Consider the following 25634-nt stretch of genomic DNA (forward strand, 5'->3'; position numbering starts at 1 on the left):
CAGGCAGCGAGGCGAAAATGCGGAAGTTCCATTGTGAAGTTTGCCGGAGTCGCGCACTTGGCCACGAGTGGGTCGGGAAACTTGGACTGTTACCTACTACAATGAAACTCCGCCGCACGGAACCGCGGAAGTCATCGGTCCCGGACTGTCATTTCGCTTCGCCAGACGAGACGCGAAGTCGCCGATATGGAAATTTCTTTTAACGCGCGAAGAGAGGAACGAAAGAAAGAAACCGGAAGAGGACGATCGCTCGACGACAGGAGAGAGGGATTTAATTTTTCGGGGAAGTGTTCTTTCGACGACTTCTTAAGAGAACCCTAAAACGCTGCTTTATCGATCGAATATCATTTTTGCGCACCTCTTTGAATGGCATAATAAATGCTTTTCCATGGAAAAATATTTTTTTGAATTCAAAAATTAAAAGACTTTGTTAATTACCGTTTTTAATGTTTAATATTACAATTCAATTTATAATTAAAATATTTGTATTGCGCTGAAGAAGGCTTGAAATGTCAGCCGAAACGTTCGCATAAATGTTTATTTCTTATGTATTTATTTTTTCTCGTTTTAAATGAATTTTATTAATACCATCTGACAACTGCATTTTGTTTAATAGCTCTTATAGCCCTTCTTTGTTTACAATCATTAAGTTTAACAGAGCTAATTACTATTTTTATTAAAAAATTAAAATGTTCTTTTTATTCCTAACATACCATAAAATCGGTAGTTGACTAAAATAATCTGTAATAAAATGATGTTTTATCGATCGACCAAGACGGCGTTTAGGATCCCTTGTAAATTTTTCGAGATTTTACCATGTCCTAGAATGCGACGAGCGTCCCTTTGTACGTTTATACGAAGAAACTTCCAACGAGTGAAGGAATGCGCTTTCTTATTGGAATACAAATTCTTTTTTTTTTTTTTTTCTCAATAGACTCGCGATTTTTTTCTTCCACTATCCTCTCTCGCGGCAAATGAATCTCATTAACGAAGAAATGCCCGGAAAAGTTTTGTGGATTATACTCGAAACTTTCGCGGAGGATCTCAATTCGAAGAAGAAGCTAGACCCGGGCACATTTTGCCCATCGTGAGAAGCATCTTCGATTAATCTCTAAGCGATATCAAGTGGCAATTGATATATAATCCGGCGATAATCGATTTTCCTCATTGCCACTTTATGCGAAACTGCAAGAAATAGGAGACTGCGACAAGTACTCGCTCAAGAAACCAAAGATATTTGAAGAAAAAAAAGATTGTATCTCAGAGAACGATTTGATATTCCGTGAACATTTCTTTCGATATATATTTAAATATATTTATACATATTCTAATTTACTTTTTGAAAAGCTTTCCCTCTATTATTATAATAATTTATGCACTAATTCTTGCAATTTAAATGCCCTTTTCCCCTTCTCTCATTTAATTTCAATATTTAATTATGCAATAATAACTCATTATATTGTAGTGCCATTTAATGTAAAGTACGCACAATGTACATTTAAATAGCGAAAACAATTAAACGACAAAGTTTGTTATTCTTCTATTACGAAGTATTTATGCCATAGTGTATTTCAGCGTATCTATTCTCTTTTTTACGATGTGTGTTTGCAACTATTACTTTGAGAAACCGTATTTGTAGATCGATTGTTTCTTCCGTACAACGGTTTGCCGGAAATATATAAAAGAACAGAATGTGTGCAACAAGACACAAAGGGAGGGAGAAAGAGAGAGAGAGAGAGAGAAAAGAGAACTGGCAGAAGCAATTAAGCTTCGCCGTAGGCAGTGGAGAGTAATTCGTTCGTTTCTCTATCGTAATAGTTCCGGCCAAGTAGAGAGAGAAAGAGAGAGAGAGAGAGAGAATGGGAAAATCCTGTCGCAAAAGTTTAATTAAATTCAATCAACGGTAAACGATGTTCGTATAATATTCAATTGACGATAAACCGTCAATTCGCTCTACGTTTCGACTTGATCCTCTCGAGCGATTAACACGAGCGAAGAGACGCGAAAAGTCGATCCATCCACGAGGATCCACTTCACCCTTATCTAACGCCTTTGACAGAAAAGCGGAGCGTCTCGATCTTTCGCAGTCTCCAAATCGCACGAGCGATCGAGAGATAACGCTTGAATATTTCATCTCTATTTTCGCGCCACCGCGGAACAAAACTAGCACGTTGATGCATGACGTGTCATTTATACGCTCGCGCACTTTTGAATAAATGAGGATATTTCGGAGGACGTGTCGTAGTCGCACGTGCGCGCCCCGGTAATTTTTCATTTGCCGCTTCCCGCGACATTTCGCGTCTGTGTAATATTCACGGATCATCACCTTTAAATTTGCATCTAGCCGAAACATCAACATCAGCCGAGAGCCCAAGTTATGGGCGCCCGTAGGATTTTTTTCAGGGGGATGCATGATTAACATTTTTTTTTTGTTTCTTACTTTTTGTTCTTTCTTTTTAAATTTCAGTTTTATTTTTTTTTTTATATATCGTGAATATGCAAATAAATTTCAGTGTTTGTTCAAAAGTACAGCAAATGCTTAATTTTTTTATCGCGATTCCGGCCCCTGTCGATTTTTCCTGGGGATTGCATGATTAACAATTCTTTTTATGTTTCTTACTTTTTGTTCTTTCTTTTTAAATTTCAGTTTTATTTTTTTATATATTGAATATGCAAATAAATTTCAGTGTTTATTCAAAAGTATAGCAAATGTTTAATTTTTTTATCGCGATTCCGGCCCCTGTAGATTTTTCCAGAGGATTGCGTGATTAAAATTTTTTGTTTTTTTATTATTTTCTGTTCTTTATTCTCTTCAAATTTAATTATGCAAATAAATTTCAGTGTTTCTTCAAAACTAGAGCAAACGCTTAATTTTTTTACCGATTCCAAGAGGGACTGCCCCCTCTATGGATTTTTCTCCAAGAGGGTGCATGATTAACATTTTTTTGTTCTTTCTTTTCAAATATAATTATGCAAATAAATTCCAGTGTTTATTCAAAATAAAAGCTTAATTATTTTGACGGATTCCAAGGGGGACGACTGCGTCTCCTCTGCGGCCGAAGTCAGTGTAGCGTTTTCGGGGATGCTAATGATATTTTTTTCACACGGAAAAATGTATCTCCTATATATCTCCGACGTATTTTTCTCAGCGAGTGATTCGATAATCGCTGAACGAGAAGGGACACGAGACTAGACTAGACGAGACGATAAGGCGGTCTAATTTCAGATTCAGGACGGATAATCGACGCGCCCGGAATAATTCCGGGATCAATGATCGCTTTAGGGGATCGCTTCTCCGGAATTTGCCGCGACACCTGGCGAACGCCACTTATCGTTCACCTGCGAGCACGATAAGCCCCTGAACGTCACGAGGGAATTTCCCCATCAACTTGTATTGCGCTAATGCACGGAACCTCCTTCGTCGGGGTTGATCCCTTGTCAATTTTCGCTCATGACACACGACGCTTGGGAGACGAGATTACCTCCGGTACAACGTTGCATCGCCAATCGAACGAGATGAATTTCCGGCAGCGCAGACCCGACTATAGAAAGGACTTTACCCTCTCTCGCGTGTAGGTAAAAGGATAAATATTCCTCTCTGAAGAATATATTCCTCCGACCGGTGGAGGTTGAAGCGATCGATGAAGAGAGAACGGCCGGCGCTTCCTATAATTATTCCACATTAACGCGCTAAGCTTTTTCCTTCCCTTTTCACGGGAATAATTCATCGAACGATATTTGACGACTGCCTTATACGAGAGAAAGAGTAAAACCGATTACCGGGGAGAGATTATATTTATATCGCGGAGGCCCGTGAATTATAGATATTTCGCGTTCGCGTTCATCAAATTTCGAGTCGAAGAGAATGGCTGAGAATTAGGAGTTTTTCCGCTTGTTAATTAGATATGCGCTAAAAAATGTATAGCCGAAAAATCGAACAAATTTTTGTCAAGATATCGGGGACTTATTTCAATCTCAGATTTCGTTATACTTTTTCCTTGAAATTATTAATGAGATGCGTTAAAATACCTAAAAAGTACATTAGCAACATGCATGTTTCATCCCGTAAATCTTGTGCCATTTTATTAATCCTGTTTCGCTTATTATAATTAGATGCGCTAAAAAATGTATAGCCGAAAAATCGAACAAATTTTTGTCAAGATATCGGGGACTTATTTTAATCTCAGATTTCGTTATACTTTTTCCTTGAAATTATTAATGAGATGCATTAAAATACCTAAAAAGTACATTAGCAACATGCATGTTTCATCCCGTAAATCTTGTGCCATTTTATTAATCCTGTTTCGCTTATTATAATTAGATGCGCTAAAAAATGTATAGTCGAAAGATCGAACAAATTTTTGTCAAGATATCGGGGACTTATTTTAATCTCAGATTTCGTTATACTTTTTCCTTGAAATTATTAATGAGATGCGTTAAAATACCTAAAAAGTACATTAGCAACATGCATGTTTCATCCCGTAAATCTTGTGCCATTTTATTAATCCTGTTTCGCTTATTATAATTAGATGCGCTAAAAAATGTATAGTCGAAAGATCGAACAAATTTTTGTCAAGATATCGGGGACTTATTTTAATCTCAGATTTCGTTATACTTTTTCCTTGAAATTATTAATGAGATGCGTTAAAATACCTAAAAAGTACATTAGCAACATGCATGTTTCATCCCGTAAATCTTGTGCCATTTTATTAATCCTGTTTCGCTTATTATAATTAGATGCGCTAAAAAATGTATAGCCGAAAAATCGAACAAATTTTTGTCAAGATATCGGGGACTTTTTTCAATTTTAGGTTTCGTCATACTTTTCCCCTGAAATTATTAATGAGATACGTTAAAATACCTAAAAAGTACATTAGCAACATGCATATGTTTTATTCCGTAAATTTTGTGCCATTTTTTAAATCCTGTTTTAAATCCTTTCGCTTATTAATTAGATGCGTTAAAAAATGTATAGCCGAAAGATCGAATAAATTTTTGTCAAGATATCGAGGACTTTTTTCATTCTCAGATTTCGTCATACTTTCCCCCTGAAATTATTAATGAGATGCGTTAAAATACCTAAAAAGTACATTAGCAACATGCATATGTTTTATTCCGTAAATTTTGTGCCATTTTTTAAATCCTGTTTTAAATCCTTTCGCTTATTAATTACATGCGTTAAAAAATGTATAGCCGAAAGATCGAACAAATTTTTGTCAAGATATCGGGGACTTTTTTCATTCTCAGATTTCGTCATACTTTCCCCCTGAAATTATTAATGAGATGCGTTAAAATACTTAAAAAATACATTAGCAACATGCATATGTTTTATTCCGTAAATTTTGTGCCATTTTTTAAATCCTGCTTTAAATCCTTTCGCTTATTAATTAGATGCGTTAAAAAATGTATAGCCGAAAGATCGAACAAATTTTTGTCAAGATATCGGGGACTTTTTTCATTCTCAGATTTCGTCATACTTTCCCCCTGAAATTATTAATGAGATGCGTTAAAATACTTAAAAAATACATTAGCAACATGCATATGTTTTATTCCGTAAATTTTGTGCCATTTTTTAAATCCTGCTTTAAATCCTTTCGCTTATTAATTAGATGCGTTAAAAAATGTATAGCCGAAAGATCGAATAAATTTTTGTCAAGATATCGAGGACTTTTTTCATTCTCAGATTTCGTCATACTTTCCCCCTGAAATTATTAATGAGATGCGTTAAAATACCTAAAAAGTACATTAGCAACATGCATATGTTTTATTCCGTAAATTTTGTGCCATTTTTTAAATCCTGCTTTAAATCCTTTCGCTTATTAATTAGATGCGTTAAAAAATGTATAGCTGAAAAATCGAATAAATTTTTGTCAAGATATCGAAGACTTTTTTCATTCTCAGATTTCGTCATACTTTCCCCCTGAAATTATTAATGAGATGCGTTAAAATACCTAAAAAGTACATTAGCAACATGCATATGTTTTATTCCGTAAATTTTGTGCCATTTTTTAAATCCTGCTTTAAATCCTTTCGCTTATTAATTAGATGCGTTAAAAAATGTATAGCTGAAAAATCGAATAAATTTTTGTCAAGATATCGAAGACTTTTTTCATTCTCAGATTTCGTCATACTTTCCCCCTGAAATTATTAATGAGATGCGTTAAAATACCTAAAAAGTACATTAGCAACATGCATGTTTCATCCCGTAAATCTTGTGCCATTTTGTTAATCCTGTTTCGCGCGGAGAATATGCAACGACGTAATTACATGCGAATATACCAACCGCGCCAACAAGCGCATAAATCGTAAACGAGTTAAGAAGTTAGATTACCCGGCATTCATTGTTTTTGTTTTTTTTTTTTGTTTTTTTTTTCGTTGTTGAACGAAACACACATATACACGTACACACCGAGGGAAAGTTCGTTTAATGTTAATTCGTAAATCTGCTAATACGCGTCCAGCGGCAAAACTAATTACATCAAGCTATAGAGAAAGACGTCGTAGACGATGGCGAGGGTGAACTGGCATTTCATTGTGATTGCACGGTCCACAATGCACCGTGAAAATTAACAGACCGCGCTTCAAGTCGTTCGCCGTAGCGAGAAAGCCGAGGTTGAAACGAAGTTTCAGTCGAGGTTTCTCTTTCTCCCTCTTCTGCGACCGGGGAATTTTCTCCCGAAGATGTAGCGGACTATTTTTCACTTTTAAGATATGAGCCATCGAGCGGAAGGAATGGTATGGGACATATTTTTTCACGTTTCAGAGAATAAAAGTATGAGAAAGAGAGAGAGATTTTTTAATGTAAATAACTACCGCGCTTTGTTCCCTTGTCATTCTTTTGTATTATAAAAAGGATAAAAGAATCCTCCAGAGAGAGAGAGAGAGAGAGAGAGATAGAGAGAAGAAGAACATGTGCGTTTTGCAAATAGGCTCATTTCCTCCGTTCTTAAAAATAACGCATGACTTATTTCATTATCATCTGCTACTACTGTTTTGCTCAGCTGCTCGTATAATAGATAAGCTCGGTTAAAAAAATAATTCTCAGACTTTCGAGGCACAGATTAAAGAGGGATTAGAGTCAAAATCTCGGTCGACTAATTTCAAGAGCGAATTAAGTACGATGTGCGTTTGAAAATCGCGAGACTAAAAAATTTGCATATTACGGTATCCTAAATGCACTGTTTATTCTCGTATAATCTCATATATTTTCTTTATAAATATATATGTCTCGACTTTCAAGCCCTAGAGATCGAGCAAAGTTTTTTAATTCATTTTTCAGACGCGCCATATAAATTAAAACGCAGATGCAGGCTGACATGCTGCTCCGAGATTGAATCAAATTTTGTCCGCTTCAGGAAGAGAAATTGATTATTATTTAAGAAGCTAGAGACAAGTCACGTAATCAATTATTACTCTTATTAGTTATATTAATTATTCTTTAATCTTTGCTTTTAAATTTTCAGATGGAATAACTTAATTAATATGTAACTTTTGTGTGTATAATAATTAATTAAACTATTAATGTAAAATAATAAATATTAAATTGTTATCGCACACACAAATTATTTATTATTATAATATCGCGTAATTTAATTTCATTAATAATTATTCACAATGTATACATACACAAATAAGAAAATTTTATCTAATCAACAAATATATCAAATGCAAAAAGGTTAACTATATGTTCAATGATTATAGAATAAAGCTTATTACACGCCTTTAAAAAATAAAAATTGACGGTAAAAAAAAGTGACACATTCTCAAATTTATCCAAAAAATTATTTTTCCATTAAAGACCGAACCAAAAAGGTTTAATTATTAATGATCATATTCACAAAAAACTTTAATTAATGAATAAAGATGTCAAATGTAAAAAGATTAATTGTACGTTCAATGATGATATAAGTAATACCTTAGTAAATTACACACTTAAAAATTAGAATTCCTTCAAAAAATTATTTCTCCATCAAAGACCGAAGCAAAAAATTTAATTATCAATTACTTATCAATGATCAACAAAGACGTTAAATGCAAAAAGCTTAATTATACATTCCACGATAAGTAATACTTTAGCGTAAATTATACACACTTTTAAAAAATTGGAAAAATTTTCAAATTTCTCCAAAAAATTATTTCTTCATCAAGAGGACCGAACCAAAAAATTTAATTATTAATTATTATCAATGATCAACGAAAACTTTACTTAATCAACAAAAACATCAAATGCAAATGATTATATAAGTAATATTTTAGTAAATCACACTTTTACAAAATTAAAAAAACATTTGCAAATTTCCCCAAACAATTATTTCTCAAGTCATCAAAGACCGAATAATAAAAAAAGGATGCACTTACCGAGCGGCGGAACAATTGCCACGAGAAATAAAAAGACACAAGCGAGCCTCGCGTGGCTCGTACGTTTCTCGACGCACATAACGCGACGTCGAAACCGTGCTCGTACCGTGTCGCGCGACCGCTCGCGTGGCTCTGAGTGTTCCTCGTTAGAGATTTTGCGTTTCAAACGTTCTCTCCTTCTCTCTCGCTCTCCCCGATCCTGATCTCGCGCTTTGCGCGTCGCGGGACCGGCTGGCGGCGGCGCACAGCCCGGATGCTGCGAGCGGTCCAGCGGGACGCCTGCACGACGGCAATTCGTTCTGCGACCTCGCGTGTCGCCCGCGGTCGGCGCCACTCATCTGACCTCGGGGAAGATTGTCGGGACTCGCGCGAAAATCAGCGTTTTATCATAAGAGCATGGTGTCCGCAGAGGGGACCTAGTAATCAGTAAAAAAATTAAGCATTTACTCTCCTTGTGAATAAACACTGGAATTTATCTGCAATTTGATTTAATATCCCTATAATAGCATAGCACAGCACAACATATCCGAAAGGTATTCAAAGGATATCTTCAGGATGTTCTCTGAACGTCTTCGGGATACGTGTGCTGTTAGGGATAGAAATGTTAAAATAAAATATCCTCTCTGGAAAAAATTCCTGCGGACGCCCATACATAAGAGAATGTTACTGTTCCACTGGAAAAAAAGTTTGTTGGAGTAACAAAAATTCTGTTCGAAAATAGAAACAGAATTACTGGTTGAATCTATTAGAATTCCCAGAACAACAAATCAATTGTTTGTGCAAACAAGATATACTTGTTGCATTAAAAAGCATTCTGATAGATTCAACCAGTAATTCTGTTTCGTCTATTTTCGAACAGAATTTTTGTTAATACAACAAATTTTTTTCAGTGTACAGGTTCCTTCCTTTCTATTATTTCGAAATAAATGAAACAGCGAACTGCAAGCATGTCAGTTTTGCTACTTGGGAAAGCTCCTTGGCAATTCGCCATGCATGTTAGATTGTGACGTCAGCGGCAAAATAATAAACCTTAAAAATTTTTGCGTGCCATTTTTATATAAAATGATATATTTTGATAAAACACAGCTTTAGATGGGTTTAGCACACTTTCAAAATATTCCGACAATTATTTTTTTTTCTTTGACAGCCTCAATAATCATAAAATAATTGAAACATCCGACTTTGTCATGCGGAATGATTGCGCATGTGCAAGAATATATACACGGATCAGACCTCATATCACAGTTATTTTACAACTGTTAATTTATTATAAAGGGAAAAGGAAATTTTTCATAATATTTTAAAAGTGTATTCAAGCTAATCTAAAAAGTTGTGGTTCATGAAAATATCTTAAATTGATTATAATTGATTTAAAATGAAATTATCAATGAGTTGCAAAAATTGTGTAATTAAGATTTTAAATGTAACAAATTTTAAAGCTCTTCCCTCTTGTTTGAATTTTTTATGTCGTTCTATCTTCATTATTTTTTTAAACAACGTATTTTATCTTCTACGCAGTATTATCCATATTTTACTAAAATCTCTCTTCATTACTCAAGCTTCTAATTTCAGTGTAATTTTTTAACGCGTAGCGATATATAATTCTTATCCTCATAATTATAATTCCTATAATTACAAACTTAAAATCTCATTATTAATAATACAAGGGATCTACGCGTACCAATTCAAATATTAGGACAATTCCCCAATTGGAATTTAAAATTCGATGTAGAAACAGTACGCAAAAAATTATTCTCATAATTATAATTCCTATAATTAATAAATTTGAAATCTCATTATTAATAATACAAGAGATCTACGCGTACCAATTCAAATATTAGAACAAAACTCCCCAATTGGAATTTAAAATTCCATGTAGAAAAAGTACGCAAAATAAAAAAAAATGATCTCATCTATACATTCGTTCGCAATGAAAATGGAAAAATTAACGTAAAAAAGATTTTCGAAACTTGTGCTGATCTCCTTTCGAACGATGCGACTTGTGCACACACTCGCGGCTTTTATTACATACACGTTGCAATCCGCTCGTACAACGTCCACATGCGCCGTCGTCCTCGGCGGCTCCTGTAACTCCCTCGGATATCGATTCTCCGGTTTGCGTTCGCGCGTTCCGACGACGCAAGCTCGGGGGTTCAAGCCGTAGTAGAGGGATACCACCCTCCCGGCGAAGGTGGTTTATGCCCGGCGCATATCCCACCTCATCCCCGATCTCGCGTTCTCTCTCTCTCCCTCTTTCTCTATCCACCCCTTTCGTCCTCATGAGCAGGAGGCACGACGATCGGGCAAAATGAGCGACCAGGAGGATCTGGATTATTACATCATGTTCCCGTCGTTTCCGCCATCTCCGAAGGATCCGACTCTGACCTCGACCGGCCAGGATCAACGGGAGGAGTTCGTGTTCGTGTACGAGGAAGACAAGCGACCGGTCGTGATCTTGCTAGGATGGGCCGGCTGTCAGGACAGATACCTGGCCAAGTATAGCGCGATCTACGAGGAGAAGAGGTACTTTTTCCGATCTGTATTCTTATCCAAGTCGATCTCGCGAACGAGGACAATCTATAGACAATTAGAGCCCCAAGAGAGAAAAATCAGAAATACCGTCTCGCGCGCACATTATCCTGAAAGTATTCCAAGTATTCCAAGTATTTGCATGTACATGTACATATGACATCTCTAAAACTCGCGGAATACGATTTGCGAAAAAATGGAATGGAGTTGTGTTAAGTGAAATGATTTAACGTTCTCTTCGTGGTAAAATTGTCAAGTTGTCAGGGATCGAGCTTGCGTTTCCGGGATAAACAGTGATCGATCTTTGCATCTTCGCAGTTGCATTACGCTGCGTTACACGGCGCCGGTGGAATGTCTGTTTTGGCGCCGAGACAAGATGCCGCACCTCGGCAAGCGGCTGCTCCAGGTGATCACCGACAAGCGATTGGACGAGCACCCGATATTCTTCCACGTCTTCAGCAACGGCGGCGCGTTCCTGTATCAGCACGTCAGTCTCGCGATGCAAAAGACTAACACGTTGTTCAAGGTACAAGATACAATCACTTGCTATAACAAAAGGGTGCAAAATATATTTTCGTCATATTTCGCAAAATATATTTTCTGACAAGATCGCTGTCGATTGTCCTTGGAGGAATCTATCTCCCATGTGGAAAATTGTTAGGACAACCTTAAAAAATGTCGAGCCCTTTAAGGACTTAAACGTGGGGTCCCTATTAGGAATTTCCACATTACTGCCAGATTAGGTCCTAGTAAGATGATATCCGTTTTGAGTAGCTAATTTAATGTATGGTCTGAATAAGGAAATCAATAAGGGTCTTGATAAGGTTTGATGAAAACCCTGATTACTTAATCTTTAAGGGCCCTCGATGGAAAACCGTGACCGACCTTAAAAGGTTCTTATCGGGCTTCATTAGAACCCTAAGAAAGTTAGGAAAAATTAACAGGGGCCTTATCAAAGTCTTACACAATTTCCACATGGGCTGATACAACTGTATTATTTTCAATGATAAATAACTAATTATAATTAACCAGAAATTACAAGTCTGTATTATTTTGATGTCGCAATGTCGACATGAAAATAACGCAAAAATATCGATTAATTGGCGATATAAGGTCTCTGATTGTGGGTTTGCAGATCAGGGGAGTGATTTTCGACAGCGCACCCGGCGAGAGAAGATTAACAGCCCTTTTCAAGGCGATCAGCGCGATCATCGGTGGTCATCCTCTCACGAATCTGCCGATGTCGTTCGTCATCACGGTTTTCCTCTCCGTACTCTGGTTCTTCGAGGTAAATGTGGATATTCGTGTGACAAATGCGAATTGAAATTGCTTCTATAATTCTCACCGTTTCGCAATCATCTCAAGAGATCAGCACTCATGTCAAAAACGATACTTTTTATTACGAATACATTCGACACCCTCCATCGCAATATATCGTGCACGTTTAAATTGTCATACAAGAATGAAAAATTATATATCGTATATATGAAGAGAGATTGAAGCGTTTGAGGACTGTGTTGACGTTTTTGACAACTTATACATTTTATGATCGTCAGGTGATCGCTCAAGCATTCAGCAGAACGCCCATCCCAACAAATCCGATCGCCCTCGCCGAGGAAGCCTATTCCTGGCCTCAACTGTTCCTGTACTCCAACAGCGACACCCTGATTCCGGCGTCTGTGAGTTGATGCGTTTCATTTTTACCCCAAGAACCGCGGTAATAAATTTGCATACTTATCTTATTTTTACATTAAAATATTTCTTATTAAAATATAAGAAAAGTTGGGACATAAGGGAGGACCCAACAATTCATTCTTTATATTCGTGTAAAGCTTTCGGTCTTATCAAACATCCTGAATGCAAGGAGAAAAAAATCCCTCGCAAAGCAGCTCGACAAATTTTTTATTACTCTGATAATAAACCTTTTGTCTCATGCATACCTGCATTCTGTCGTATTCAGGACGTCGAGAAGTTTGCCAGCCGGCGAGCCGAACGAGGCGTGAACGTGCAGCTGGTTCTGTTCACCAATTCGCCGCATGTGAAGCACTATGCGACTTACCGGGACGTCTACGTCAACACGGTGTGCAGCTTCATCCACGAATGCCTGACCTCGCCGAGTCCGTCGAGGTGCCTGTTGGACAGCGACGATCGCGATTCCCAAAGCTACGACTCGGTCCCGGGCCTCACCAAGCGCGTCGTGCTGCCCCATGAGGCCACCAAGCAGTAGAACTAGAAGAATCGAGAGACGCTATATTATTAGATAGAATATATAGTCACCCGGTCTATGTGGAGTATCGCGCTGGAGACGGCGCGGATCTCGCGGGTGCAAGGCAGAGAGGATCTCTATTCATTACAATTATTATGTATACATTTTGTAAAGGGGATGATCTACAAAGTATGTGTGGAAATGGAAGAAATCGCGTGGAATCCGTAATTGCGATTTCCCGATCTTTCAACTTCGATTTCTAATCAGTTAGGGGAATTAACTTTTTCATTAAGACTTCTGGATCCTCGCCGCGGTCATGTCAGATTGTGACGTCAGAAGCGAGAAAATACACGCTGAAAATTCTTGCGTGTCATTTTTACATAAAAGATATTTTGATGAAACACAACTTCCGGTGGTTTTAGTACACTTTTCAAATACTCCGAAAACTATTTTTTCCTTTTAATAATCAACCGTAAAATCATTGTGATAGACTGTCATGCGGAATGACTGTGCAGACCAAACGAACTGGGTCACATATTACAGTTGTTGATTGATTATAAAGAGAAAAAGATAGTTTTCGAGGTAGTTTAAAGAGTGTGTTAGAGCTATATTTGAAGTGCTGTTTCACCAAAATATCTTTTTATTTCGAAATGGCGTTTAAGAATTTTTAGCGTGCTTTTTCACCCCTATCGTTACAATTCCAACATAATCGGCGAGGAGCCAGGAACGTTACAGTTAAAAACTAAACTAAATTGACGAGAAAATTAAAAAACATGAATGTATGGTTGATTAAATGGACAAAATTAAAAAAAAAAGAGAGAAAATTGTTTCAAAATTTTTGAAAGTAATTTCTCAGCAATTTTCGAAGATTAGGAATTGCAAAATTACGCGGATAAATTCCTCGCGATTCTCATTTTATATGGTAACGAGGCGATGTCCGAGATGCTGGAAACGGTGCTACGTCTGTTGATGCATAGAGCTATTTTATACGAAAGTGGATTATTATTTTTTATTAAAAATCTATTGAAATGAAGAACGCGAATTTTTCATGAACCAAGCGAGAATGCACATATAAGCAACACACGGTGGCGTAAGTTCTTTACTGTTAATTTTATTAGTTCTGTTGTACTTCAATGTAAAAATGTAATTAAAATGTGAAGATTTTTATCTAAAACTTATTTAAATTTATATGAAAGTAATATTTTTTCATAGTTTAAATATTACGTATAATCTGATTTTCTACTTGATTGATAAAAACTTTCAAGATGCATGGTGCAGTGCCGGTTATATATAAAATATAATTTTTAAAAGATGAGAAACGAGATGCCTGTATAAATTATATGGTGCACTGTTTGCGGCATCGTGAGCCTTGTCAAAATTCTTAATGTAATTTTTTTATCACAAAAAAAAACCGATACTGCGTCCTCTCTCCTTTGTCTCCGTTTCCGTCTCAGCTTGATTCTTCCCTCTTTCTATCTTTCGTTACTTCCGCCATCGCGTGTCCGAGCGATCGTTGCTTATTTAGAAGCTCGTAGACACGAATGTATTCGTTTTACATTTACTGCATCTCGCATAATGAATGGTCCGGATAATGAATCACGTTTGTGGGGATGGGAACGCGTATTTGTCTTCGGCTAAAATGAGAATGCATCGAAGATTTGAACGGGTTTCTGAGGGATGCGCTCGCAGAAACTCTGTGCAACGCAAAATAATGTTATCGCTTTTACTCTTTCCTACGCAAATAAGAGAGCCCGCACAAAATCGAGCTGGACTTGATTTTTAGCTTTCGCAATTTACGATCCGAGTACATGATAGCACTCAATATCGACTCGGGAAAAAAAAAATAAAGAATTCTTCTTTCGTGTCCTGAATTGTATCAGTGATAAAAACTTTCGGGAACCTCGATGCTCGAGAGTATAGTTGTATTAGAATATCTCTCGTTAAAATATACACATCTCTATACATACACAAAAATAATATAAATATATTTTGATCTGTCGATTAGAGTTATATGAATAAAGACTGATAAATACAAATATAGTCTCATTTTCCCTTTTATGTGTTGCATGTTAGCTCCTTTATATCGAATTATATATATTTCAGTGTTTTGTTTTTTTTTTATTATATCAAATATCGATTTTAATATTTTTTCTGATCATATATCAAACGTCAAGTTAAAAAGGTTATCATCAATGCGCAACACAATCTCAAAACTTATGATTTTCATCCAAGCATTGGTCCTGACTTACTTAGAAGCGAAAACGCGTGTTGAGTTTCAAGAAATAATATCTTAAAATTGAGAGAGCTTATAAAGCTCATCGATTTTTCGAAACCGAATGAGAGTCAAGACTTCGAATCATCTGATTACGTATTAATTTTTTTTGTCGCGACGAATCTAAACTCTATCTGTTTCAAGGGACAAAATTGCGAAGAGTATAACAGAATCAATGCATTAAGTATCTTTGTAGAGAAAGCAGAACAAGAAAAACAACAAGAGTCATTATCGAAAGATGTGGTCAAAGCAAAGGGCAAATTAATTGCAACAAAGTGAGTGCAAGAAAATTCTACATATTTAAAATATAAATATATTCACATAAATGCATGACGATGAATTTTTAGCAGCTTTAAAAATTTACGTCGAAGAAAAACTGAAAAAACGGCTGAATCTAAGGATCCTGCGTTCGACAACGATAAAAATAAACAATGTTTCGAAAAATATAATTGTACAGATGTTTACGTAAAGTAAAAATTATTATCTTTCCACTTCGCTAAAAGTAACACGCACATTAGTTTTTACGTTAACGTCCCTAAAATTTATGCAGAACGCGTCTTGGTAAAGTTAATCAGCAAAAATGTTCGGAATTCTCGCGAGATTTTAAAGCGCACGGCGATCAAACCACAAACAATCTGGATCCTCAAGGCAATAAATTAAATGGCAATCCTAATCGAAAATCGCACATCGAAGCTTTTAAAAATAAAATCAAAACGACACAATCTAATAAGGAAATTCTAGATGTAAAACGCGATATTGTACGTTCCTTTCGATTTATATTTAAAAATTATGATTAAAACGTATGTCTCTTAATTATTTTTTAGTTAAAAATATAATTTCAATAGTTATTATAACAAATCCTCTAAATAAAAGGTTTTCTTAATTTATCACAAAAATCAATTAATACTAAAAATATTTTTGAAACAGGTTGCGGAAAATATAACGAAGCAGGGTAAAAAATTACGTGGAAATCCTATAAAAAGAATTCCAGCAACGAGCAATTTCGTTTACGAATTTAATCCATTTGCCAATGCCGAACAATTAAATTTGTTAACGTCGCAGACTTGTTTACGGTCTACGAGTAATTTTGAACAAAAATTACCTTGTGAGAGAACAGGTGCGAAATTAATTATACATTCAATCTCACTTTGCATCAATACCGAATATTCTCATTTAAACTCTCAAATCCAACATGTTACAATTTACATAATTGATTAAAATACATTTTTTCAGAGCAAAAGTATTTTAATCTTAATTATTCAAATTGTTGATATTTTTAATAACATTATAGAAAAGTATAGAATTATTTGAATCGTTGAATCTCATTTGACACAGTTTTTGATATTCAGATTTTATTAATTCATTAATTCTCTCTATATAGATATTACGTCATTCAATTCAAATAATGTGGAAAATAGGAAATTGGTGAAACGAAAATCTGCCGTCTTGCCGAAATTAAATTCGCGCGATACTGATTTCGTAAAGGATCATTCAGATTGGAATGCCTCGAATCCTACCCAGAATGCTTGTTTGCCAATACTTGGCAAAGACAATCCGGCGAAGACATCGGGTAAACAACGCGACGACGCACGTAAATTACTTTCTACTATTTTTCTCCTACCCAATAATTCTCTTTGCTTTATTTTGATTTATTATATATCATCATAAATCTCAAAGCTATCATGTATGTTTCAGACGAGCCAACCGACATAAATCATGAAGTGGAAAAGGTAAAGTCGGCTTGGCAAGCATTACAAGCGGAAAGGAATTGGACGAAGAGTAAAGATTGCATCGGGAATGTTCATACGAAAAAAGTATACGAAATATTGGAAAAGATGACGTGCGAAATGGATAAAATTCAGAAACGCTATATGAATCCTAAGGCGAATTATTACTTGCGTAAAAGCGCGACAAATGTCCTCAAGGTAGCCAATAAGCCGAGTTTAAAGGAAGAAGCCGAAATTGTGCGTAACATCATTTTTCCCAAGGGACAAGCAACGATCGAACCGGAACTGTCTTATCTGGAAAATTTCGATACCGAAATAATCGGTAAGGATATAGCAAAGCTACGATTCGGCGATACCACGGAAAAACAGTTGGCGAAAAATATTTCATTTCCTTCAAAACGTATCCTAAAAAATCGATCTATACACACTAACGCACACGAACATAATATTGTATCAATGGGTAGAATTGCTTTGGATACCTGCGATAAAAAACAAGATACAACTACAGATACAATGGAATTGGCGTTTGAAAACGACAGCAAGACGAGGAGAAAAATTAAATCTTCTATTGAAAAGTACTTGCAAAATTATAGCGACAATATTTATAAATCGCGCAATATCGAAGAAAAAAAAGAAGAGCGTTATGAAGATATAAAATCATCAGCAAGTAATATTGCGGATATTCTTGCGAGTCACAATATTGAATCGCACGGATTATTTGAAAATTTTGAAAAATATGACTATGACTCGGATGATTCCATCAACGAAGGGGATAAAAATTTTTCTTGCTCAAATATCGCGACTAATACCACAGAAGAAGTAACATGCGTTGATACGATTCAAGACGATAAGAGAATTCGTGATAATACATTCCTTGAAAATACAGACTCATATAAAAACGATACTCGACCGACAAATGTCGATATGAAATCTATCGGTATTTCGAGATCAAACCTAGCAAATCACTCAGATAACGCCTTCATTAAAATGGGATTTAATATTTTAGAAAAAAATTTATCGAGAGACAAATTGTCGCAAATATTACAATCGGAATACTTGAAAAAGAATTTTTCTTTATAATCCATGTATGTGTATGACGTGTAATCAGATAACTCTTTCATATTTTTCTGCTTTTAAAAATATTTTTAAATTATATTTTAAATTTTGTAATTTCAATATTTCATGAATTTTGTTATGTCTTGGTTTTTTATGCCAACATAGGTGAATAAATCGTATCTCTGTCCTTTAAATAATATAAATATATAAATGTGAAAGAGTTAAATTTTTTTTATATGTACAGTCTTATGTTTTATAGAATATACATTTTATATCCTAACACTGCAAAACTAAAATTTACGCTCTTCATCAGAACATATCACAAAATGCTTTCTGCTAATTCTTAATTGATACAGTACATGTATAAATTAAAATGCATAATTATAGTTTCATAAATATGTATAAGCGTATTTTCCACATAGTTTTCAATTAATTCTTCAAACCAACTCCATTCTCTGTTCATCAGACTAACTATGGCACTATGTTAAAATCACACTTCCAAATATTATAAGATTTAATATAAATATAAATAAAGCACCTTGATATGTTTTCGTCCAATATGCCACGATCAATCCGTCGCACTTGTTGTAATCGTTCACAGTTGCAAGACTGAAAACAGTTTACAATGATCCTAATGTAAACGTGTATTTTTGCATTGTCTTCAATAAACACTTGATTATTCTTCTCGCTTTAATGATGTATAATTGTTGGCTAAGAGCATATCACAACACTGGAAGTGCCGAGCTGTGGCTTTGGTATATTATAGCCCCGGTGAAATTGATTGCTGCTGCCAGCACGAAAACAGGCATCCACCAACCATGCGAGGCAGTTACTAATTCGGCCGTCAACGGACCGCATAGAATTCCAGGTACTGTTGCCTACAAATTAAAATATATATAATACAGATAATAATCGTCTACGCGGCAATATAGATAAGCAAAAATAATACTTACAATTGTATTTGAAACTGCAAATGTAATTCCCGCATGATTCGGAGCTATATCTGCGTGATTACTTAGGTGTCCAGCAGAATTGCACGCGCAAAGGCCCATAGATATCGAGACAAAGCTGTAAAATAATTTGTAGATAATAAAAACTTTTGTAGATCATTTTTGTAACAGTATAATAATTGTTGTACATACACCACTGCTGCAAGCAAATCGTCCACAGCACAGAAAGCTAATAGGAATGCACCAGGTCCTATTAGGCCTATATTAGTCATCAATCTTCTAACGGATAAAACGGACCATCGTTTTTGTATCAAAGTGTCAGCACTGTGACCGGCAACTACGAAAAAAATATTTATTTTTAAAAAATATTTTAAGTATAAAATAAGAGGATACAATTTTATACTCACCAATACCAACGAGAGAATTGACAATGTAAGGAAGTGCTGTCAAACTGATGCTCTCCTTGTTTGCAGATAAGTTTCTTGCCAAGTACGTTGGCAGCCATTGCATTATTATATAATTACTCCAGTTCATTGCAAAGTGTGCTATATATAAAGCCCACAATGGCCAATGAGCAATAAACTCGGTCCAACGTAAACTTCTATTTTGAGCTACCTGCTTATTATAATTTAATTTTTAATTAATTATTATAAGTTAATGTATACAAATGCAGAATAATTATAAATATCACAGAAAGAAATATTAACCTTAGGAACAAATAATGGTATCTCATCTTGAGAGTTAGTTTCTTGATATAGCATCAGCCATAACAAAGTCCACAGAATACCTATCGTTCCAAACAGATAAAATCCAGTTTGCCATGCCAAGTGTGGACATATCTAAATAGAAAAAACAATATACTTTCTGAAATATAAGTCTTCTTTGTACAAAATATATATAAAAAAATATGATTAGGCTTACAACAGATGCGACCACTTGACCGACAGAACCAGCAGCTACAAGATAACCAAAAGCGCGCGATCTCTCTTCCACAGGAACATTATGTGCAAATAAGTGAAATATCACAGGTAGGCCTGTATATAAACAACATAGAATATTAAATCTTATTCTAGAAAGTATTCACGCTGTTTCTAATTAGCTTCTTCCAAACTCACCCAATCCTTCTCCGAGTCCTAAAATCACCCTGCAGATTATGAGTAACGGCACTGATTGTGCTAGCAAAGGTGTGACAACCGTACTAATGGACCACAACAAAACTGCCAACATGAGTACAGTCTTGCAGCCGAAGCGACTCGCTGTACTTGCACCGATGATCTGTTTGAAGGATAAAATGACACATGTATTTTATACAAATGCTATATTTTCAGGAGACGATGATGATACAGAGTACAGATCAATCTACCTGACTGGTAAAGTACCCGAAAGCGAACGCCGAGAGGATCCATCCCTGCCAGTACAGATTCCACTTGAACTCATCGGTCATGGGAACGATGGCGATGGGCATGATGACCCTGTCCGCGGCGTTTATGAAATTTGCGGCGGAACAGAGTGCCACGATGCGCGAGGTGCGTGGCAACATCCTGAATTTGGCCATTTCTCTCAGGTTCCTCTCGAATCTCGAAATCCGGGTTCGAAAAGATCACCACATCGCACGATTATTCCTTGGGTCGATTCTCGTAATCGGTCGCGCGATGACTCCAACCCGATTACGAGAAATGCAAAAATACAAGGAAAAAAGAGACGACCTATCCTTGACCCGAACAAATCCTAACCTTCGCGCTTGGTCGCGAAACAAAGGCCGTACTTTACGTATGTTTGATGTGTCTACAGTTGCGAAATGATCGAGATGAAATCGGAATCGCGACGACGCCGATAAACGCGTCGCGTTAATGTTAGGAATGACGATTTAAAGCCATATTGGCGCGAGCGATGCAGCGAGACACGAGTAAATTGACACAATTTGACGTGTCAACCAACACGCATGCTTGCGCGGCGCAACGTCACGTGGTCCGCGTCGCGTCATACGTCATCGCGTTTGCGCCACTTTGGGAATTTAAATTCGCCTCACCTCCGCCGAATCGTGCTTCCCTGATACCGTAAATGTAGCAAATATTTGAATTCGCAGCTTACTTCACCTCTCATCGAATCGTATTCCCTTAGTAATCCATCCGCGCCCCGGTTCTCAGAAAGCGCGCGATTCTCACGACAATTTTCATCTGTCAAATAATCGACTCTCTCCGTAAGTGCGCATTTTTTCCATGAAAACTTGTCAATAATTGGAACTTTCAATAATTAATATAATATTAACGAAGCACAAAATTGTATCTTAAAAATCGCGAAAATGTCCGTCTCTGTCATTTTCCGTCGTGCTCTCCTAATATCGAGAAGTTAGCTATTGAAAACTATTTCAGTGTCCGGCCCGCCACAACCTCTTTCGAATTATATTTTCCGGAAGGGCGCGAAATTCGAATTTTAGTTTCACCGCTTGACTCGCCTCTTGCCGAAACATATTCTCTCGATAACTTTTTACAATCTATATGACGAAGGTGTCGAAACGACGCCATATTTCTCACGCCCATTTCTCGTTCCTGCTCACTCCGATGATTATATTCTACAAGTAAATGACTGGTTGTTAGAGGTATGTGATATTATATTTATTCGCGCCAAAATATTTTTCATAATAGTTACAAGTAACGGAGATTAGAAAGTGATCGATAATTTACAGCATGCACTAAAAGTGCATTAAACGATTGTGGCAAGTCAGATTAATGATCTATTATTTAAATGTACAATTAATTATTTATTATAATAAGAAAGAGAGAGAGATAGAAGGCAATTTATACGTATATACAAGTTTAAAAATATGAAATGCACCCCCATGTTAAAAAATGAAAAAAAAATTTGTCGTTGATTCTGAAGTAAAAGCTAAACATGAAAAATATTAAAAATAAAAAATATTAAATAAATAATTTTGCAGAAACTCCCTCCCTCCCTCCCATCATCGATGTCAGGATCCGCTAGTGGTGAGATGTTGTATATAAAAATGTAAATGTCTACAAAAGGTCTCTTCTATATTAAATATTGACATTTTATATATCTTTTCTTGTCATACATAAATATTTTATGCAATATGCAAATAAGTCTTCATCAATTCAAATATTTTAGCAAAATTTCAATTTCAATGTAAAAATATTCACGTATATCGTAAGATTTATTCAGAATTCCAAAAATATTACGACATGCACATTCGAGCATATCGTAATATGTAAAAATATTTATACTGCAGTAATCAGATGATTTAGTAAAACGAAATGCGTTTCTTTTAGTATACTTTTTTATATTCTTTCTTGTTGCATTTAAGTTGAAATGAATAGAAACTTTCCATGCATAATTATAGGTAATGAGAGGAAAAAAAGGAAATGTAGAAAATATAACTAAAATTTTTTAATATATGTAATTTTTAAACAATATAATCTCATCAAGATATAAAAATAACATAATTCTGTGCACATTTCTAACAAAATTCTTATATAATTGAAATGGGCCGAATTATTGTACACGAAAAGGGATGTGCAATTGTAATAGAAATCAGGAATTTTTCCAAGAGCACTCGGATGACAACATTCTTGGACGTGCGAAGCGTATTATTTACATATAATCAGTTTTCAACTCCGGAAGTTTAGACGGTAGGCAGATGCGTTCCCTCGGGGCGGAATCCGTTCTCGTCGGCGACGTAGTTGACGGTGTACCTGATGTTGGTGGCCGGGTCGACGTAGGTGAAGCTACCGCGGACGGCGAGGCTCTCGTTCTCCTGGCCGACGTTCACCAGCTGGGCCGACTCCTGGTGAGCCTGGCCGCTGGAGAGTTCATAGCCGAATTGATATCCGTCGATGCCGATATTGTCCAGAGGCGTCTCCTTCACGACCACAGTCTGGCTGTAATCGTGAGGAGGAGCCGCGACGGCGACGGCCACCAGGACGCAGAGGACGACAATCTGAAGAGATTTTAATGTCATTTAGGCCCGATTGCACCAACATTATTTGATAGTTTTAAGTGAGACATACAGTACCCTCCATAAGTTTGGAAACACCTTACATTTTACAGTTAAACAATCGTATGGCAGCGATCTGTGCAGATTTTTTGTATCAATGAATCGTAAAATATTTAAATGACATTTTTATTTATGACAGATCGTCCATTTATAAAACTGTTTTTTGTTATCACGATTAATAATGTTTTAAATAATATACTGATAAAAACATCGCATTAAGTTTATATTCTTGCATATTACGAATATCTAATTAAAGAATATTTCTTTAGAGAATTTTTCTCTTAAATTAAGAGGATTTTTTTGACAGATCTGTGCAGATTTTTTGTATAAATGAATCATAAAATAAACGTAAAATACTTAAATGACATTTATAACAGACCGCTGCATGCAATTCTTTAACTATAAAATGTAAGGTGTTTCCAAACTTATCGAAGGTACTGTATGCATACTATCTTTATCTTTCTTTTTAAATAAATAAAGACAAACATATATTTAAGTTTCGCTTAAAATCAAAATGACGTTGGTGCAATCGGGCCTTAGTAAATTAATAGCAATTAACACTTTTGGCTCCTTGTCGATCGTATGTTGAAATTGTGCAGTGGAAAAAAAAATTGTTGCATTAAAAGGGATTCTGGTAGATTCAACCAGTAATTCAGTTTCGTCCATTTTCGAACAGAATTTTTATTAATGCAACAAGATTTTTTTTCAGTGTAACTTCAGAAGCGAGAAAAAAAATTCTTGCGTGTCATTTAAAAAAAAAAGCTATTTCGATGAAACATTATTTTAGATGGCTTTAGCACACTTGTGAAATAGTGGGAAAAAAGTATATCTTCTTTCCTTTATAATCAATCAACAGCTGCGTGAAATGACTGACAAAATCTGATATCACAATTATTTTATGATTGTTAATTGACTATCAAGGGGAAAAATAGTCTTCAAAGTATTTTACAAGTATGCCAAAGAGATTTGTAATGTTGTTTCATCAAAATATCTTTTTTTCTTGCACGCAAAAATTTGTCTTCCCTCTGACGCTACAATCCAACATGGCTGCGGCGCGATTTGTGAATTAATTCATTTAATTTATTATTTGCGACTGATATGGTAAAGCGACTATACTTCCAAAAAAAAATTACGAGTATAATATATTTTCTTATTACGCCCCTCGAGTCTCTTAAAGCTACGAAAATGACCTCTCTTCGTGTTAATTTGCGGATAAATTTCGTTTATGTATATATGGAAGAAACGAGAATCGAAGACTCGATATTATTAAATTAAAAATTCCCGAAATATATATACGCACTGTTTTCATGTTGAAGATGATAGGTGTGTACAGCTTCTTTCGTGCCGAACAAGTGACTGATGCGGATACCCGAAATCGGCAGCGATTTTATAGCGCTCCTCCTACTGCCAAAATTTGACTGGGCCTATTCACCTCTCACCTTTCTTCTTCCCCTATTCGTATCGGTATAGTTAACACGTGTGTCGATTGTCAATTAAAATATCGACCTTCGTGAAAATTTTTCACAAATACCTTACCGGATCATTCGAAACTGTCATTTACATTTTTTAGAAACAAGTACAAAGTTGCATTTAATTAATAAAGTTTGTAATTATTTTATATATGTATATCAAACATTTATAAATGTCAACACATTATCAACTATTTCGTAATTAATAAATTCATCAAGTTGGGAAACATCTGTATAGATAATCCCAGATAGCACAAGGTACTCGACAAGAATTTACCACAATAAAATAACATGCTATCTGGGAATATTAATGGAATAATATATATATAATTTATAAACAATTAAATGGACTGATATAATATAAATAATATTAAGATATAATAATTAATACTGTAATTTTACTAAATATTCTTAATACGTCACCTGTTATTAAGTTAAGTAATAATGATTAAGTTAATCTATATATTATATTTCTTAAATTTATTATATTTATATATTTATTATATTTATTTAAAAAGTTGTCCACAATTATTTAGTAAGAGAGCAGAAAAGAATTTAATCCTTTCTTTCAAGAATATTTCAATAAGAAATCATCATTAATTATTGATGCAATCTTTATGGTAAAGTATAACGTGTATATAGCTTCACGCGAATCAAGGGATTCTCTCTCTTTCTCTTTCATAAATTATCGCGACCTTCGTCTGCAAAGTAGCGGCAGGTTTATATATTTAATTATATATATATAGACATTTATCTCGTCCCCTGTTAGCGAAATTTTAGGCCGCCCTCGAAAAACACTATTCGTCGAAACCTTGAAAGCAATAATAACGTAAAAATGATGTATTTTTAATCTCCGATCAAGGGAAACTACTTATTTAATCTATTCGTATTCTTTGGTTGTATATCTTATTGTGAAATCTCTGTTCATCGTTAATTTGACAGGCGTATAATTTTCAAAATTTTATGATCGAATTATTGATTGGATTATATTGAAAAACGCTTGGAAAATATGTTATCACAAAGACAAATTTATTAAATGTATGTGAATGAAAAAA

The 25634-nt window shown here is 35.4% G+C and overlaps 5 protein-coding genes across 11 annotated transcripts in view; 2 read left to right on the top strand and 3 right to left on the bottom strand.

Annotated features, from left to right (window-relative positions):
- Window positions 1-8599, bottom strand: part of LOC114934665 (uncharacterized) — a 40533-nt gene extending 31934 nt beyond the window's left edge. For 4 of the 5 annotated variants that reach the window (XR_003820327.2, XR_003820326.2, XM_029307363.2 and 1 more), the window contains exon 1: window positions 8359-8489. Coding sequence is in view for 3 of the 5 variants with exons in the window: in XM_029307363.2 (XP_029163196.1) it covers window positions 8359-8437 (79 nt within the window). In the remaining 2 variants the exon portion in view is untranslated. Of the gene's footprint in view, window positions 1-8358 lie in introns of all 5 variants that reach the window. The other variant, XM_029307364.2, reaches the window with a different exon arrangement.
- Window positions 1-15129, top strand: part of LOC114934669 (transmembrane protein 53) — a 36509-nt gene extending 21380 nt beyond the window's left edge. Inside the window, exons 2-6 of one of the 3 annotated variants that reach the window (XM_029307368.2) lie at window positions 10646-10881; window positions 11206-11413; window positions 12023-12175; window positions 12444-12566; window positions 12848-15129. In XM_029307368.2, the coding sequence (XP_029163201.1) occupies window positions 10667-10881; window positions 11206-11413; window positions 12023-12175; window positions 12444-12566; window positions 12848-13114 (966 nt within the window). In that variant the 5' untranslated portion in view covers window positions 10646-10666 and the 3' untranslated portion in view covers window positions 13115-15129. Of the gene's footprint in view, window positions 1-10532; window positions 10882-11205; window positions 11414-12022; window positions 12176-12443; window positions 12567-12847 lie in introns of those variants that run through there. The other 2 variants (XM_029307369.2, XM_085488556.1) reach the window with 2 other exon arrangements.
- A 406-nt stretch (window positions 15130-15535) lies between these two features.
- LOC114934668 (uncharacterized) lies at window positions 15536-18932 on the top strand. The gene is made up of 4 exons (XM_029307367.2): window positions 15536-15640; window positions 16293-16482; window positions 16747-16956; window positions 17061-18932. Exon 4 carries the CDS (start codon window positions 17201-17203, stop codon window positions 18170-18172), a length of 972 nt encoding a protein of 323 aa, XP_029163200.1. The 5' UTR covers window positions 15536-15640; window positions 16293-16482; window positions 16747-16956; window positions 17061-17200; the 3' UTR covers window positions 18173-18932.
- LOC114934667 (uncharacterized) lies at window positions 18356-21053 on the bottom strand. The gene is made up of 8 exons (XM_029307366.2): window positions 20462-21053; window positions 20214-20373; window positions 20020-20132; window positions 19806-19937; window positions 19506-19713; window positions 19291-19435; window positions 19102-19216; window positions 18356-19026 (listed from the first exon to the last, which is right to left on the bottom strand). The coding sequence occupies exons 1-8, from the start codon at window positions 20651-20653 to the stop codon at window positions 18871-18873; spliced, it is 1221 nt and encodes a 406-aa protein (XP_029163199.1). The 5' UTR covers window positions 20654-21053; the 3' UTR covers window positions 18356-18870.
- Window positions 21054-22490: 1437 nt separating this feature from the next.
- Window positions 22491-24456, bottom strand: LOC114934652 (flexible cuticle protein 12-like). Its single transcript, XM_029307346.2, has 2 exons — window positions 24411-24456; window positions 22491-23053 (listed from the first exon to the last, which is right to left on the bottom strand). The coding sequence occupies exons 1-2, from the start codon at window positions 24417-24419 to the stop codon at window positions 22739-22741; spliced, it is 324 nt and encodes a 107-aa protein (XP_029163179.1). The 5' UTR covers window positions 24420-24456; the 3' UTR covers window positions 22491-22738.
- Between the last annotated feature and the right edge of the window lie 1178 nt (window positions 24457-25634).

This window comes from Nylanderia fulva, unplaced genomic scaffold (assembly GCF_048542155.1).
Source record: "Nylanderia fulva isolate GAGA-0341 unplaced genomic scaffold, ASM4854215v1 Scaffold7, whole genome shotgun sequence".
In the NCBI taxonomy this organism is placed as follows: Eukaryota; Metazoa; Arthropoda; class Insecta; order Hymenoptera; family Formicidae; genus Nylanderia; species Nylanderia fulva.